General features: G+C 41.7%; 1 protein-coding gene and 1 pseudogene across 4 annotated transcripts; one reads left to right on the top strand and one right to left on the bottom strand.

Annotated features, from left to right (window-relative positions):
• Positions 1-2392: 2392 nt before the first annotated feature.
• On the top strand, positions 2393-10511 carry LOC136532220 (uncharacterized). 4 transcript variants are annotated; one of them, XM_066524822.1, is made up of 13 exons: positions 2393-2624; positions 2724-2960; positions 4003-5032; positions 5149-5239; positions 6575-6741; positions 6830-7256; positions 7343-7437; positions 7513-7550; positions 8292-8469; positions 8570-8714; positions 8813-8931; positions 9005-9212; positions 9982-10511. In XM_066524822.1, the coding sequence occupies exons 3-12, from the start codon at positions 4061-4063 to the stop codon at positions 9149-9151; spliced, it is 2379 nt and encodes a 792-aa protein (XP_066380919.1). In that variant the 5' UTR covers positions 2393-2624; positions 2724-2960; positions 4003-4060; the 3' UTR covers positions 9152-9212; positions 9982-10511. The 4 variants fall into 4 exon arrangements, with proteins under 4 accessions (XP_066380919.1, XP_066380917.1, XP_066380920.1 ...); XM_066524820.1 differs by having other exon boundaries at positions 2712-2960; XM_066524823.1 differs by having other exon boundaries at positions 2393-2637.
• Positions 10512-12960: 2449 nt separating this feature from the next.
• LOC136532221 (uncharacterized) lies at positions 12961-18285 on the bottom strand (annotated as a pseudogene).
• Between the last annotated feature and the right edge of the window lie 491 nt (positions 18286-18776).

The following is an 18776-nucleotide window of genomic DNA, read 5'->3' as shown; positions in this document are numbered from 1 at the left end:
GGAGGAACGCGGGGTCGGGGTCCGGTGTAGCGCCGTGGCTAAGGCCTTCTGACTGGGTGGACCTGAGGGGTCGGGAAGCGGGCGCCGCTCCCTCGGGTCCACAGCGTGGTGACGGAATATTCGTCGTTCGTGGAGATAGCAAATCCTTTCTTGGAGCGTAGCGGTTGTCGTATATCTTCGTCGGGTTCCGTGTCCCAGAGCTGAAGGCGGCGCCTACAACTCTACAGGGCGAGGTGCACGCACCTGTAATGCCTTTTGGGTTCTGCGGCGCCCGGAAGGGTCTAAAGCATCAATCCTGTCGTTCCCTGGCAGTCCTTTTCCTGCTAGGGCGCAGGGTATGGTCCTTGGAACCATGGTTGACCCGAACGTTTTGTCTCGTCCTGTACCCATCATTATGAGGGATAGATATCGATCAGGGCGAGGCTCGTTCTTGGCCATCGGGCGAGGCGAAGTCCATCCCTCAGCCCTCGGGCGAGACCGAGCCCGCCCTAAAGGCGTCGGGCGAGACGGAGATTAGCCATGAGCCTTTGGGCGAGGCAGGCTTATCCCACAAAGGCGTCGGGTGAGGCTGACCCCGCCCCTCTGGGATCGGGCGAGACGGAATCCATCCCTCAGCCCTCGGGCGAGACCGAGCCCGCCCTAAAGGCGTCGGGCGAGACGGAGTTTATCCCTCGGCCCTCGGGCGAGACCGAGCCCGTCCCAAAGGTGTCGGGCGAGGCGGAACCGAACTCCTGTCACTCGAACAAGGGATGACACGACGCCCTTATGCGTCCAGAAGTTTTTCACGTTCGGTGGTTATTGGTTCTACCTTCTGGGGTACCCTGGTATTTGGCCCCCGACAAAAGTTTACGTACAAAGAATGCACTCGCACCTGTCTATAGCTGCAGTAAGTAGTGCTGTATCAAGGGGCGAAAGACCATGGTTGACAACACGGACAAGCTCGAGGAAGCCGACACGCCGTATGTACGGCGCATAACGCTCGTCCCACTGGTGCGCCCTAGTGTACGTGTGGGGCCTCAAAGGAGGCAAGGTCACCTCTGCGTCATTGTCACTTAAGATGCGTGCTCAGTGCTGGTCGTCGTACTCCACCTCAAGAATGGGATACAACGGGTGCTGCGTGGGAGGAGCCATCCTGTTACGAATTGATAAACAAAGCGTTAGAGTATTCAAATTAACAAAATTTAAATTAAAATTAGTAAGTTCATAAACAAATCACTAACCTAACTATCCTAAATCCCTAAACTCAAAATCCTAACTATACTAGATAATAAATACATAATCAATCCCTAAAATACCTAAACCCTTTTGGGTTTAGAGTAAACTAGTATCTATGCCCAAAATTCCTAACTAAATAACTAACTATAAACTAAATAATAAATACATAAACAATCCCTAAACCCAAAATCCTAAGTATACTAGAACACACAACCTCAAACCTACATAAATCACAAATAAATTCACTAACCTAACTATCCTAAATCACTAACTATCATAAATCAATACCAATCATAAAACCTTAACTATCCCAAATTACTAACTATCATAAATCACTAATTATCCTAAATCAATAATAATAAAAAAAATATGAAATCAACCCTAACTATCCTAAATTACTAACTATCCTAAATCAATAATAAGCAAAAAAAAATATGAAATCGAGAGGAGGTACCTTAGGAGCGGGCAGCCTTAACGCGCTAGCGTTCGTGACGCAACCGACGCGGGCGCTGCGCGGCGGGAGTGGCCGGGCACGGCGTGGTCGGGCGGGCGCTGGTGTCGGGCGCTGCGCGGCGGCTGGCGGGCGGGCAGGGTGCGTGCGGGCCGGCGACCGACCACGCGGTGTTTATTCGGCTCTGCCGCGCCATGGATCAGGGCGCGGCACGGTGGCGCGGCCAGAGTTACCACGTCAACGGTCACCGAAACCGGTCGTCGCCACGTCAGACCTCTGTCGCGCCACCATGCATGGCGCGTCACAGGCATTTGGCTGCGCCAGAGCAATAGGCGCGGCCAAAAGTATTAGTTTTTTTAAAAAAAAACTTGCAGTGTTAGATTTGAAATTAGTTATAAAAATATTAAAATTAAAAAAAATTCGCCACTACCGTCAGTTTAGGCTCTAACGCCGTCACATGAAAATTAAAAAATACCCTTAAGTCTAAATATGTCATTACTTTTTTTTACATCTTAATGATTTCAAATGAAAAAACTCAAAACTAGAAAGTTGTAGATCTCGTCGATATCTATAATTTTTATATAAAAATTATCTTTATTTAATTTTGTAGAAAATATGATTTGATATGATTAATATATCTTCATCCGGTCGGGTTGGTGGGAGCCACGGGCAAGGCGGGAGCAGTGGGCGCCGGAACATCTGGGCTTGGGGATGGCCGGATGGGCCTTTCCCAGCAGTCAGCGCAATCGGCGGCCTCCACCCTCCACGCGCGCACGCACAGCGACTCCTGCCGCGCCCCGCCGCCTGCTCCTCCACCATCACCACACTCCCTGCCCCGAGGCCCCGCTTCGGTCGCCGAGGGAGAACAAGCCCAGGAGACCCCTCCCTGCCTCCGCCGCCGCTCCGTCCGAGGCGGACAACCCCGCCCCCGCCGGACAGCGGTCGCGCTCCCTCTCCGGTTCTCCCCTGGTGTTCGTTTGTGTTCGACATCCTTTCCTTCCAGAAGACGCGGTTGGTTCATTTGATTAATTCCGTCCTTCCTTAGGAGCATCCGCAGTCGGAGATCTCCCGCAGTCGTGGTCGACCCATCGGAGAGAAAGATAGCCACCGACCTCCGCGTCGCCGCCCCGGCCCCGCCCTTGGCTGCCACCGCCACCGCCGCCTCCACGGCCATCACCACCACCTCGGCCACCGGCGCCACGGCCGCCACCGACACTTCCACGGCCTACTTCGTGGCCGCCGCAACGTCCGCCCTCCGCCGTTGCGCACGTTGAGCCGGAGCCGGAGGTCGGAGGTCAGCCTCCGCTTCAGAATCTTGCATCGGTTCTTCCCTCTCTCTCTCTCTCCTCTATGCATCGCCTCCTGCAGTGGTTGATTCGATTCCTTGTGCCACTGGTAAGCCCTAAATAAACCCAGTTAGCTTCCTTTTGATTGGATGTATCCCCGTTGTCGCAGCCCATCTGCCCATTGTTGTTGTCATAGATTATTCTTTTTATGCACGCTGCGTCGATCCATCACTGTTGAAGTGCTAGTGCAATTTTTTGTGTCCACTTATAAACAGTTAAACCCTAAGGCAGCGCTGTGTACGCTTGATTTTACCCGGATGAAAGGTCATGAACGCTGAAACAGTTTAAAGAAAGCTATAAAAGTGAGACAAATCAGAGGTGGAGAGTGACAAACTGTGACCTTGAAACTCATGGATGCATGATAATGTCACGTTATTTAAGTTAACATGCCAAATTTCCTCTATTTAATAGCATTACTATAGTATGCAAAAAGTACAAACGTCTAGGTGCTAGGCAGAGTCTCATCGCCTGCCTAGCGCCTAGCATTTTGTTATAACATTTAGTATTTGCTGACTTGGGCATATTGAGAAAATTGAGAGTTGGGCATGGATATGTTACAGATGATGCTAATATATGGCTTTCTCTGCTTCGTTGTCATAAACCAATCAGGCATTGCCCCAACTTTCCTGGATTTTATTTGTCCGTTCTGCTGTAGAGCGTATCCATTGTTGTCGTTGAGTACTTTTGCTGCGGCTTAGTTATGTCACTGCCAGTTGTCCCCACTGTTACTCACACGTGATATTGCACCATATTTCCTTCATCTACTGCTTCCGATCCTTGTAAATTATTGGTTCCATTAAAGGCTCTTTGCATTGGTGCATTCATTTGGTAGTTGTGTATTTAGTTCAAATTTATATTAAGTTCCAGTACATTCTGGTTGAATACCCCATCCTAACTCTACAGGTCCTAAGGATTTTATTTTCTTTTTTACTTATCTGATTCTATGTTTTCCCCCATTGCTGCTTCCTAAATCTGCAATATTCCTTTCAGGCTTTCAGTGGCACTCAAAGTTCAAGATACCCTGCTGTAAACCACAACGGCCACACAGATGATTGATGATGAGGCCAACTTTGGCAATATCCTTGATGCCTCAGAAGAAGTTCAGGCTACTGCAAAGTTCCGTCCCAAACCCCGAAAAACAGCTCTGTCATCGAGATCTGCAGCGCCTAATCCTACTGAAGAAACTGGAGATGGGAAAGTAGGAGCCTTAAATCAAGTCAATTCTTCTAAAGAGCTCATCAGCGAAGAAAGGACATCCTTGACGTCCCCTGGTAGTGAGTCAGTTGATACTGTTGCTGGTTCTCAAGGTACTCTCGACACACCATCGGAAGATGCGATGACAGTTCCCCTGGGTCCTCTGGCTGATGCTTCTGCTGCAGACAGGATTTCTCAAGATGGTGAGCACAATGATGATCCTTTTAAGTTAGCTATACACCAAGAAAACTCGGTGGTTTCAGATATCAATGTGTCACCTAACAGTTCATGTGGCAAGGCTATTGATGATATAGTTGAATTTGGGGACACGTGTGATGCACAAGTTGAAGAGGAAAGAGTTCCAAAGTTCCAGCCAAAGGCACAGACGAAGCTCCTTAAGGAAACAGCCAAATCTCGGAAGACTAACCAAAAGGTGGAAGCTTCCACTGTAGATGTGGTTACACAAAATGGAAAGGGCAATAATATTCAGACAAGACTCCATGACGATCAGGTACAGGATCCTAAAAGTCATGAAAGTGTGCAGATCCTAGATTCTGAAGGACTATTGGCAACTGATAATAGTAAAAGTTGCAATTTAGCTAACCTCGACAGTGTCCTTGAGGAGTCAGTTCAAGAGGAAACAATAGCTAAGTTTCGTCCTAAATTGCAACCGAAGCCTGGGAAGGCTTCATCCAAGGTTGCTGTGACTAAAAATAATGTTGCTGCTGTTGCTCCAATGGTTGGAGTTTGTCTCGGCAACAATGATATGTGCAGAGAACCTAAAGATCAAGAAACCATCACCGGTCTAGCCGCTTGGTCACCACAGGTTACATCTAGGAGGTTTCATCTGCCCTTTATCGCATTTCATATAATAGCAAAAAAGTTTACTTAATCAACTGCTATTGATAAAGTTTACTTAATCAACTGCTATTGATATTATAGGCTGTGCATGCTACTGTTGATGTAGACTATCACAACGAACTAATTAATCCTCCTACCGATGGTACTAAATCAATGGTTGGCAAAGTCCCAGGTAACAGCTTTTACTGGTGGGAACTTCTTTCTTTCGATGTACTGTGTATTCTATACTTTAAACGATTGCGGTGCGGGTGACCTCGTTGTTCTTTATATTTGACTATTTGAGGGCAATTTTTCATGGACGAAACATCTCACTAGAGTAAATGGAATTGAAACTACTTTTGTTAGATATGTGCTTATTGTTGCAATAATACTTGAGTATGAGCTTTGAGCTCTGTCATGCAGGCTTGTGTTTATGCACAGATGGTCAGGTCAGTGATCACTAGTGCTATCTTTAAAGCCATGATTTGTATCTGTGCTGTTTTTTAGACACAAGTGTTTTTTTGAAACAGTTTTTTGAGGTTTAAACTAACTGTTTATTTAAATAATAGTTTCCTTCACTTGCTACCCAAATATATTTAAGGATCAAGTCTATTTTACTCACTGAAATTTCCGTAAGTATGCATAGCCCCTTAACTATTTAACTAGATATCCTAGTGGACCACTTATTAAACTCTCTTTTTTCTCAAACATTTCATTAAGGAAAAAAGATATAACCAAGAGGGCATAAAGACCCTTGCTACCCACACATACAGTGATACAATCTACCATAGGATTGTCACACACTCATAGATGCATATGACTAGCTCGCCCAGGAAAGGGACTAAGAGTCCAAGGCGAGCGACTTTAGGAGTAGCTCGCATAGTCCCAGGCACCAGCTGAACACCACAGAGCACTCTCCTACTCTCCTTTGCCACTGTCTGTAAGACCAGTGAGACGCATGTGCTTCTTCTAACCAAGAATCAGATATGTGTTTTGATTTCTCAGGACATGACAAAAAAATCCAAACGCAATGAGACCCAGGTTCTAGTAGGTCAGCACAGGTGGCCTACGTGGCGTGGTGGGATTGTGTCGCTTAGTACCTACATGTCTGTCTTGGGCAGCACTGGTTTAATCTGGTGCGGTCTGTGGGTTCTCCCTGTACCTCTATACATAATTCCTCATGTCATAACACTATTATATCAATTGTGCTTAGCTACGTCAAAATGTAATTATATTTATAAGGATCAATTTCCAGTTAATTTTGTTCTTCCTTCATAGTTTGCTTAATCTAGCTAAGGAACCAAGACATAAAGTATCACATGTTCCTTTACTATCAGTTGAAGCTTTTTCGAATTGAGTGATATTATCTGCATAGCCCTTATTCATATTGCGATGTACAGAAATAATTTTTGTTATCATGGTTAATAGTTCGCCTTTCATTGGGTAATATCCTCGGTACTTATATTCTCATAAAGAGCAAAAATATTCATTACAGCTGTACTCACTTTTAAGTCTCAACCTACTGTAGGAAGAGGAAAGGGAAAATCAAAATCTGTATCTTTTGCTCTATCGGATGCTTCTGGGGTAGGTACTCCTACAGATACCAATTCTGAGATGCGTAACATCGGCAATTCCTGTAGTGACAAATTGACTGATGAAAATTTAAGTAACCCATCTCAGCAGATGACTGAAAAGGTCAGTATATTTCTGCTTAGAAGATGTAATGATCTATATTTACATGACTGCTACAAGGTTTCTCATTACTCTCCTTTTCTTCTTTCAGCATTCTATTACCGAGGACCAATATTCAAATGATCAGGACCACGAGAGGGAGCCACTAGATCATACTGTTGAACAGCAACCAAATTCGGATGTTGGAGAAATAGCATCATCTATGAAACTATGTTGCAGGAAAAAGTTGCAAAAAGTTGGGACACCTAATCACACTGTTGATGACTATTTTGATGAAGATTGTGTTGAACCTTCATTAGCTGAAGAAGATAATGATAGTGGTGATGATCACACTACTGGTAATAAGCGTAAGGCTAGGAAAAAGTCAAGGGTTGGTGTAGAAGAGTCACAACAGCAGAAAGTTCAAAAAAATAAAAGCAAGGTGTCTTCACGGGGCCGCAAAAGAACCTTGAAGGATGAATTGGCAGCGAAGCCTGAGAAGAAGCTAACCCACAGAATTCGTCAGAGGACACCAAAAGGTTGGTGGCTAAAAAAAAAGTATCAAAGCTTCACTTTTGCATAATGTGAGTTTTCACTCTTGTATATTGGGTATTTAATTTTTTAGAGATTAAGACTTTACTGGAAAGTGAGAAGATAGATCCCATGAAGCTAAGTGCAGCACATCTCAGGTTGTTACAAGAAGCTAGAGCGCGTGTTAATGTGAGTTTTGTGGCAATTTTTTGTTATATTTGTTTTTTTTTTGGCTAATTCTCATGATTTTCTTGACGACTTCAGCCAAAAGAGACTCCATCTGGGCCATCCTCTAATACAAGGTATACTTCTTTTTTCTTCTATTTCTCTATGTATGATATCATCTAACCAAAGTAGATTTGGGGCATTTGGGTGGGCATAAATGAACATATTGGACCAGTGTACCACTCCATACTTTCCAATTTTCCATCCAGATATGTCATCTAGCAAAATTATTTTTACTAGCATGTTTAGATATTTATTTTTTCAAAGGGGATATTTTTGTATTTCATACTCCTTCCATTCCAAATTATAAGATATTTTGGCTTTTCCAGGTTCATAACTTTTGCTATGCATCTAGATATAGTGAGTATAAGCTATTTCAAGATGACATTGATGTTGCTCTTGCTGGTTCCAGAGTCATTATTTGCATTCTTCAGTTTTTTTGGACTGCATCAAAGCTTCTATCACACTCTGCTAGTGCTATGTATTCCATTCCTGACATTTTATTTCATATAATATACACCTGTTGAATAGCCAAGACCCTTCCAAAAGCAACTTCTGATTGTTTTGGCAGCATAAAAGCCTTTTTGTGCTATGTATTCCATTCCTGACATTTTATTTCACACCTGGAAATGCAGCTTAAAAGCCATGATTTTTTTTTAAATGGCTGATTGGTTTGTCTGAATTTAAGTTGAAGATTAAAATATTTAAAACATCCTTGATCAAAATTTAAAATTTAAAGGTTCAAACTGAGTACTATAGTTTTAATTTTTTACTTGCATTTATTCGATTCTTTCGTTAATATGTTATCTTATGCACAGAAGCTTTGAACTAGAAGATATGGATGATTTGGACTACAGAGATGAGGAAGCTAGGTTCTTTGACAATGATGGAACAGAGAACCATGTACAAAATGCAACAAAATTGAACTACCAATCCTACATGAACAAACCAGCCCGAGGAAAATGGTCAAAATCAGATACTGACTTGTTTTACGAGGTTTATTTTTCTTTACAAATTAAGCGCTTGGAATGCTATATGTAATTTCATATGACCTTAGATCTTCTGCTAAGATGTTATTGTATTAATTTTGGACCAGGGTCTTCGACAATTTGGTAGCGATTTTGCAATGATACAACAATTATTCCCTGATAAGACTCGCCATCAGGTGCGGCAAAAATTTAAATCTGAGGAGAAAAAAAATCCATTGCTAGTCCATGATGCTATAATTCATCGCTCAGGAGGTGAGATGTCGCTTAATTAGTGGGTCAACCTGCATTTTTTTTCTAATCTTTCATCTAGCTTAGTGCTTGTCATTTACCAATTTCACTTTTCTCTGCAGATAATTTGTATTTCAAAAAGGTAATTAAGCAGCTCAACATTGAAGATGTTGTGCTGCCAGAGATTAACAATACACAAAAACAAGATGGCGCATCAAGTGAAAGAGGCCCTGGAAATGAGGTTTTTCTTGAACAGACATACATTATGTTAAGTTTATCCAATTAGATTTATAACTTATTTTCTTTGTTTCTAGAATGTACTGGATGATTTCAACGAGGAAAATAGTTCAAATTGGTCGAACGAAGAGCACGGCGGACAGATGGCTGATGTGCAAGAAGAGCATGATCTTGGAAATGGTGGTGATGATGATGATCTTGGGGATGTTTTTGATTGGTACTAGTTAATTACGGCTGGAATTAGGACTCATGATACTACAATTATGATTCTGCTAATGTCTTCAGGTATGAACATGGTTTGTGAACTTCTTTTAATCATAGTAATACAAATATATACTGATTGGAACAGCGCTGTTGCCAGGTTGAGCTATACAAACTATTTCATTTTAGCTTGAGCATCTGTGGGATTTTAGTTTCTTCAATTCTATGTTTGCGCTTTGGTTCCCTAGGTTGCTAGTACTCCCTCCATTCCAAATTGTAAGTCGTTCTGGCTTTTCTAAGTATATTGCTTTTGCTATGCACCTATGTATGTAGAAGAGCCAGAACGACTTACAATTTGGAACAGTATATTGTGTATAGCTCATCTTTCCTAGAAAAAACTATTTCCCAGCTTTTGTTGTTTGTGCCAATGAATTTTCCCCCATACATTCCCCTATGGTTTCCATTATTGACATCCTTTGCTGTGTTTTCAATGAATAACAGATTCCACTTGATGTGTTTGTAGAGTCGGCACCATGCTGTTTATTATCAATTTAAATTTCATTGACAATTGCTAGGACATTGGTGGCTGGTCATGTTGTTTTGATTAGATCCTAGCGAGACTTTGTCGTGGGTTCTAGTCATTATTTTGTGTACTTGGATTGCCTCAGAAGTAAATGGATGCATAAATTTTTGAAGGGCTCAGTGGGGGAGTGGATGCATAAATGGGCTCTGTGCAATCATTATACCCCCAAAGAGGAACACAATGTGCACATACTGCCTTCTACGGCTTCCTGCAATCCTTAATTTTTAAGCAGGTAGAGTCTTACATGTTTTTTTTTCTTTTCTGGATCAGGTACCTGACTTGCTGACTTTTGAGTTGCCACCTTCCAAATTGATTGCTAACTAGAGGAAGTGACAGTCAATACTCCTTTTTACGTAGCGCTAAGGATGGAAGGGGACCCGTTTTTACAGCCAGAAATCTGTGTAGTGTAATGGACATTGTCCAATTGGATCAGCACATTCTTGGTGGTTACTATCAGTACCATGGTTGGGACAGATGTGTTCTGGATGCCATGTTTTGCAAGCCGATGGGGGAGTGCGTGCAAGGAGTAGTTGATATCATCTGACGCTGGCATGTTAGATACGTCATATTTCTCTTTGTACTTACTTTTTTTTATTACCTCCCACACAAATGTACTAGTGCTGATGGATGTTAGATACGTCATATTTCTCTTTATAGCAACTTCGATTTCCTTCTCCAGTTGTATGTTGTTGATGCTCTGTGACTTGGATGTTGGTTTTATCTGAAAGGCAGTATCGGTTTCTGTAAAACCTTATTTGGCATATTTTTTGGGTAGCTATCCTGCTGAGCAAGAATGCAGGAACAGTTTGTCTCTTCGTATGGAATTGAGTGTTGTCTAATGCCCCTTTACTTAAGTTTATTACTAGTGCGTCGTGCCGAAGCTTAAACCCGTTGCATTACTTGCATATATCAAACTATTCCTTTATTTATCAACAACGACTTCCCACCTTTACATGTAACACAACAAATTTGTAATTGTAGTTATAACAGAAAATCCGAGCTTTGGCACATGGATGTAGCAACTGAATTTTGATTCCTAGTTATAGAGAGAAGTGACAAAAATCAACCGATTGGCACTTGGATGTAGCACCTGAATTTTGATTTTTAGTTGTAGAGAAGTGACAAAAACCAACCGATTGGGAAAAGCGACACTTCTGAGAGACTGAGCCGGTATATATAGAGGTTAACACATCGCCTAATATCACCATAAAATTCTAAAGAAAAAAAATGTAAGTATCGTATCAGATCGGATTCACGTGAACATATTGTAGCACAAGAACCCTAACCAGCTAGGGCCTGTTTGATATAGGGCGCAAGGGTGGCTCGGCCTGGTCCATAGTGCACAGGCCTCCTTGTTTAATTTGCTGCAGCTGCACAGCCTGTCCCAGCCGGCCTAGTGTTTGATTTCAAGCATACAGCCCAGTCCAGCATCAACTACCTCCAACTACCAGTTGGAGATCATGTTTGATTCTAGCCTGGCTGGGCAACAACCAGCAACCAACGACAGGGAGGAATAGATCACAAGGAAGACAGCAGCATAAGGAACAATGCTTAATGAACAAGTGCATAATCCTAACAGACAACAGATTTGAAGCATGTAAGGTTCAGTTTAACCAAATTTCAGCCAAACAAAAGGTTACATCAATATGAAATAAAGAAATTTGGCAAGAACATGGCCTGAGACTAATTGTTGTTCTCATTCATGACACTCAGAATAAAAAAACGAAAAAAGCCTCAGACTAATTAGGTAATTACCCATGGAGTCATAGCTGCTCAAAGTTTACAAACTACCAATGAAGCAAGGCAAAATACCAACATCAACAGCCTAATCAGTAAGCAGCAGTACTTGAACAACAGATAGAAGATCGCAAACATAAATGGAGTACACAGATTAGTAAGACACAACAATAGCTCATTCATCCTCTAGTTCTAGTCATCACAGGCCTAAGTGGGGCAGCAGTGGTGCCAAGTAGTGCTCACCTTCATCCACAGTCCAAACAGCAAGATATCAAGTGAGATAATCAACACATTCTTAGAGCAACCAGGCTTACCATCACCATCAGAAGGAGCAATGGTTTGAGGAGTAGCAACATGAGGAACCGGATCATAGGGGAGGGGAGCTGCTGCTCCATGAGATAGATTGACATCTCTCATTGCTGCCTGAAAATCTAACAACCTGCTCATAGTTGCTATACTTCTTGTATATAGCATTTCTGACTCCAAGAACATGCTTGCTGCACTCCTGCCAAGTCAGGTAAATCCCAGGAGTCTTCCCATAGAAAACCACATAGCAACCGGCCATTTATGTGAAAAGAAGGTGTGGTTTAGCCTCAGTCAAATGTAATGCATGAAACTTGCCATAAGTGTGGAACTTGAAGATCTACGGTTTGCGATGAAACAAATCGTTGATCTTAAGTCCCTCACTGATGACCAGCATCATCAAGTTCAAATCAACAGTTATGACATCACAGGCATTGTAAGAAAAGATTGGCCTCAACTTTAGAATCTGGTGGTGTTCATCAAGTTGAAATCATTGGTGGCTGCCATACAAATAAAAAACCAGTCCCAAAGTGCATCAAAGTTTTCCTGAATAGAATTCAATAAGCATTCTGGAGTATGGAAGGAAACGAATGAAAGCTTGAAAATGAAATCAGAATGAACCTTTTCAATGGAGAGTCATCTGCACAAAGGAAGGCATGCATACGCAAAGAAAACTCTAAATTGGGTGGAGGACGAGACAGAATGCCATGCTTGAAGGGTGAATAAATCTTGGATGGCTTCTTGGTTAGTCTCTTTCCAGAAAACTTGAACATAGGCAGATCATCTAGAAGCTGGGCTCTCACAATGTTTGCAATAGAATTCTCAATGGACCTTTTGTTCTGAGAGAGTGTGTGATCAAACTCAGAAAAGAAACCCTGTACTCTCTCTCTATGTGGGCCAGTCAGATCATCTATCGGTTCAGATAACAAATCCTAGAGGCGTGGAATGTCTAAATTGGGTATTCCTACCGCAGGAACATTTATGTTATGACAGGGAGCACCACGGACATCTGCAGCAGCATAGCAGGTAGTACTCCATGGCTTGAACTGTTAGAGATAGCGTTGAAGTGAAGAAAACAAGCTTCTTAATAATATGGTTGTAAAAAAGAATAGGAATATAACAGATAAGATAGTTGACTCACAGGTTGGACACCAAAAGTATGTGCACCATCAGTGGTTATAGTTGTATCAACAGCAGTTAAGCGATCTATCAAAGCATTATCATAAAAGGTGAGGCGTGCCAGCTGCGAACAACTATCTGGAGATCATTGAATACAGCCTAGGACCAGTCAACAACTCCGAACAATTGGTGATCCATTGTCCTCTTGATATCAACTGAACCAATGGTGTTACTGCTGCTGGGAAGTAGAATCCTGTTGCAAAGTATCATGAAGAAGCATCTCTTCATGAGGGGGTTCACATTTCCCTTTAAGATCTGTTGTTGCAGGTTTTATATATGTATGTCATAATCTTTGGTGAGACCTTAGTTAAGATCAGAGATAAGTTGCTGGCGAAATATGATACCTTCCTTCCATGAGTATTGCTTGAAGTTTTCACCACCTATAGGCAAACCAAGAACCATGCTAATTATTTGTGGGGTGATCGGAAGGACCTTGCCTGCACCAATCCTAATTAACATACGATCAGGGTCAGTGTGGTCCAATAGCCAGGTTAGCAGATTCTTGTTCTCGATAGCATCGATCTTCATTCTCAGCAAATGACCAAACCCATCAGCTTCGATAGCAGCATATTGTTGTGGGTTCAACAAGTTAGTGGTGAAAATAACATCTCTAAGATTGCACCGAACATTTACAATGGAAGAACGACAGGTAGCTCTCTTTTTCCTTTATCTTGCCTGGGACAAATAACAAGAATTTTAGAAATAGTAAGGACAAGAATGGATAAAAAAGAAGAGACACTCGGAATTCTAGGAAGCAACTGTAGAAATGATAAACTGATGCATGGGTAGTCGAGAAGAAGACAAATTAAAAAAAACTAATAATTGGGTAAAGGGATGTAGGAATGATAAACTAATGCAGGGGTAGTGTAGTTGATTTTTTTGCAGGGGTAGTAGAAAGCAAAACAGATATAGAAAAGTAGAGATTTGGCAACAAAGACATGATAGTAGATTTGTGGTATATTGAAGGAAAAAACAAACTAATGATACATACGAAGAGGAGCTTTAGAATGATTACTCTTATGAAAAGAAAGTGCAGAAGTAAATAAATGGTATACACCTCTGTACATGCACGGGTCGACAATCCTGCTCGTGTTTGCCTAGTTTTCCTCGAACCAACATCCTTAGATTTGTCGATGTGTGAGGATGAACGGGAGTTGGGAATGGGCATGAAGTCGTCGTCATCACTGTCATGACCAGACAAGGAAAATAATAAACAACAAAGGTAGATGATTTTAAAGAATAGAAAAATCTTCTGAGCTTTAAGAACAAGATGAAAAGTGTTAATTAACAAAAGGACAAGCCAAAGTGGAATGAAAAGAATAATGGAAATTTAAGATAGCAAAATTTAAAATCCATGAATATTAAATTATTCTCTAATTATGTGTACATACATCAGGTCATATAAATATAAATAAAAAATCATAAACAAGATTAGATAAGCTGTAAATGAATGTATCTAATTTTGTCTAGTCATTTGTAAAATACTAACTCCATACTGCAACAGATTAAAATTATAGTACATCCATTCCCCTTTGCACCTCTATTTGGTGGAGCTGATGCAGAGGTTCTACGAGGAGAGGAGGGTAACCTCTCATCTTGTCGCAAAGGGACCTCATACCTAAATGGGCAATGATCACATTAGCATCATCGTACAGAGAAAAGCAGGTACAACACATGAAAAAGGCCACTAAAATTAAAAAAAGCATGTACTGACCGCTGTTGAGTGCTCTCAAATACAAGTCTTTTTGGGTTGTCAGACATCTTATCAACTAGCTCCAACCGGAATCTAAAGACATTTGAGTCAGAATCTAATTAGAATATTGCATTCGTATAGTCTATAGCTTAAATTTACAAACTCAATCCACATAACAATGTAGTTGCAAGTGCTGACTCAATGTGAATGTCTAAAATAAGATAAGTAAAACATAAAGGGGAAATGAAAAAAAGAACCTTTTAGTTGACGAACCAGGAAGGTCTCTATGAACTAATTTGGTTTTATACCCGAAAGGTCAACCATGGAAGCCATTTTCTTAATAAGACAAGTTATGAAGCGGTATAGGGAGAAGAAGAAGGACCTACACATGGTTTTATTGACTTGAAGAAGGCTTATGATAAAATACCAAAGAATGTTATGTGGTGGGCTTTGGACAAACATAAAGTCCCAACGAAGTACGTCGGGCTCATTAAGGACATGTACAATAATGTTGTGACTAGAGTTCGAACAAGTGATGGAGACACGGATGACTTTCCAACTAGGATAGGACTACATCAAGGGTTAGCTTTGAGCCCTTATTTGTTTGCCTTAGTGATGGACGAGGTCACAAGGGACATACAAGGGGACATCCCTTGGTGTATATTTTTCGCGGATGATGTAGTGCTAGTTGATGAAAGCCGGACATGAATGAATAAGAAACTGGAGTTATGGCGGGAGACTTTGGAGTCCAAAGGTTTTAGACTCAGTAGAACTAAAACTAAGTATATGAGATGTGACTTCGGCACTACTACTCGGGAGGAGGAAGATATTAGTTTGGAAGGTCAAGTAGTGCCTAGGAAGGATATCTTTCGATATTTAGGATCAATGCTACAGAGAGACGGGGATATTGATGAAGATGTTAGTCATAGAATCAAAGCAGGGTGGATGAAGTAGCGGCAAGCATCTAGTGTCCTATGTGACAAAAGGGTACCACAAAAGCTAAAAGGCAAGTTTTATAGGACGGTGATTAGCCTGCTATGTTGTATGGTGTAGAATGTTGGCCTACGAAAAGACAACATGTTCAACAGATAAGTGTCATGGAAATACGTATGTTGCGTTGGATTTGCGGTCATACAAGAAGGGATCGAGTTCGGAACAATGATATACATGATAGATTAGGGGTAGCACCAATTGAAGAAAAGCTTGTCCAACACCGGTTGAGATGGTTTGGACATGTCCAACGGAGACCTCTAGAGGCACCGGTGGGTAGCGGAATTCTAAGCCAGGATAGTAACATGAAGAGAGGCAGAGGAAGACCGAAGTTGACTTGGGTAGAGGCAATAAAAGGAGACTTGAAAGGATGGAATATACCCAAAGACTTAGCCTTAGATAGGAATGCTTAGAAGACAGCTATTCACGTGCCTGAACCTTGATTGCTTCTGCTGGGTTTCAACTCTAGCCTACCTCAACTTGTTTGGTACTTAAAGGCTTTGTTGTTGTTGTTGTTAGTTGACGAACCAAGGCCTTTTCTAGCATGGGCATCCTATGCAAATATAGAATAAATAGAATTGCTTTATGAAACTATAATCACGCCATAAGTAAAAACATACATGTATGTTCTGAAAAAAACAATGCAAAGCTGAATCAATGTGTATGGTTGTAAGAAACCAATTAGATCATCGCATAATGAATTAATGAAGTTCAACAGGATGTTGAAGAATTATATCTGCATCATGCTTACCAAAACTAAGATAAAAGGAAAAATAAAAAATGAAGTGGAAACACAGTAATCATTCTTTAACAGACAGTAACCATATCAGGGAATCTAAATAGTCAAACAAATTTGACACTACTTTAATGGGGCATCAAAGCGAGATGCATGAATAAGGAGGGTAAAGGAAACCTGAGGGACCAGGTGGCTCCATCCAAAATGATGCAAGCTCGGCAATCAACGTGTGTGTTCGGCGGCACATCACTGTGGGGCGGCGTGGCGGGAGGCACGACGGATAGATGGCCAGCGGCGCAGCAGTGGTGGTACGGAGAGGGAGGGACGGGCGGTGCCGGCGGAGGGAGGGAAGGAGACCGAGCAGACGGGAGAGGGAGCTAAAACTTAATATAGAAAAATCATATTGGGAGAAAAATTAAATATCATAGTTAAAGGGCATGCTATTAAAGGGCATGCTATTAACATGTACTAGAAACCAAGAAACAAAGATACCTTGCGTGTATGGAAACCTATTCAAGCCACAAATCACATTTCAAGCCACAAATCTTTTGTTGCAAAAGGAAAACATTGTAATTAGCCGGATGAAATTTGTAAGATCAAATCTTTTAGTTCAATGGACTGAGCAAATTTATCACCAAGCATAAATAATACATGATAAGTCAACACATATGTAAAGTGCACAAAAGCATTCTACCATACAGAGAGCTGAAAGAGCAACAGTTGGCCGTGGCTAAGTGATGAAAAAAACTCTATATAACATGCATGCTAGAATTTGAACAACATGGAGCTGCTGCTCTCTTGCAGAAAAGAACGGATATAATAAGGTGGCAAGATAATATTTGTAAAATTGTTAGATATTTGGTAGCTAGGAATGCAGCACTAGATGGCAACTATAAGAATAGCTGCTCCACACAATTATTCATGAATATAACCACGTATCAATTTCTATAAGCTAGCATGAACTGAAATACTAGTATAGGAAGGCAGGTTACAGGTAGAAGAGAAATGATGTGCTTTCCAATAATAAATATCAAACCCTCCCTAAATGTAAATGTGTTTTCAATGAAGAATCCAGAAGTACTAACTCTATGTTCTCAATCTACACAAATATTGACATATTGATGATTAAATAAATTGACTATTTGACAACAGAGATCCTACAACAACTTGGAATAGAGGGAGCAAAGATCAAGGTTCGATATCCAGATCGTTTTTGGCAGCCAAAGGAGAACTTCAAACAAATTCACATGGATGCAGATGGCAAAACATTGATCCTTTATACATGTGCAATTGAAAGTGCCATTGACCGTTGTTAAATGCAGAACACGGTAGATGCTTTTAAAGAATTGAAAATCTTGTGAGCTTCCAGAACAAGGTGAACAATGGTAATTGACAAAATGACAAGCCAAAGTGCAATGAAAGAATATTGGTGATTTGTGATAGCAAAATTGAAATCTATGTATATTAAATTGTTCTCTAATTATGTGTCCATGCATCAGATCATTTACATATAAATTTAAAAAGAAAAGAATCATAAACAAGATTAGATAAGATGTAAATGAATGTACCTAGTTTTGTCTATTCATTTAGAAAAAAACTAATTCCATATTGCAACAGATTAACCTCTTCTTGTCGCAGAGGGACCTCATATCTAAATGGGGAATAATCACATTAACGTCATCCTAGAGAGAAAAGCAGCTCCAACACATGAAAAAGGCCACTAACAAAACATGTACTTACCATTGTTGCGTGCTCTCAAATACAATCCTTTTTGGGTTGTCAAGCATCTTATCAAACAGCTCCAACCGGAATCTAAAGACATTGAGTCAGAATCTATTTAGAATATCGCATTCCTATACTATACAGCTTAAATTTACAAATATTGATTTGAGGAACTGCAAGCTGCTGCAAATGGAGGTGGATGCTTGGTGGCCATAGTTCCAAGGGAAGAACCTCTCACAGGTGGAAGAAGAAAAATCAAAAATTAATGTGGAAAAATAATATCCCACAGGTGGAAGAAAAATGAGAAATTAAAGTGCAAGAATTATAAATGTGAACCACAACGACAAGGTGAAGTCCCGGTACCTGGAGGGGACGTGACAGCTTTGCTTGGCGTTGAACGTCTGCTGGCCAAGACATGGACTTATTGCGCGCTGCGGCTGCCGGACACCACCATGGCCGTCCAAGTCTGCTTCTCCAACACCCTCAAGCAGCTGCAGCAGGCCGCGGCCGACGGTGGCAAGGCGCGACTGGCGGCGTCTCGTCTCCGTCCCCTCAAGGCCTCAAGGATGCGAAGCAGGGCAGCGCCGGTGGGCTGTGGGGTGACACCGGCGCCGACGGGCTGTGGGGCAGCACCGGCGGCGAGCGGACGGGGGTCCGGCGGAGGTGGGTTGAGGAGGAGTGCTGGAGGGGGTTGGTCCGGAGCAG

The sequence above is a fragment of the Miscanthus floridulus genome, unplaced genomic scaffold (genome assembly GCF_019320115.1).
Source record: "Miscanthus floridulus cultivar M001 unplaced genomic scaffold, ASM1932011v1 fs_550_6_7, whole genome shotgun sequence".
In the NCBI taxonomy this organism is placed as follows: domain Eukaryota; kingdom Viridiplantae; phylum Streptophyta; class Magnoliopsida; order Poales; family Poaceae; genus Miscanthus; species Miscanthus floridulus.
This window is presented reverse-complemented; position numbering and strand designations above follow the sequence as displayed.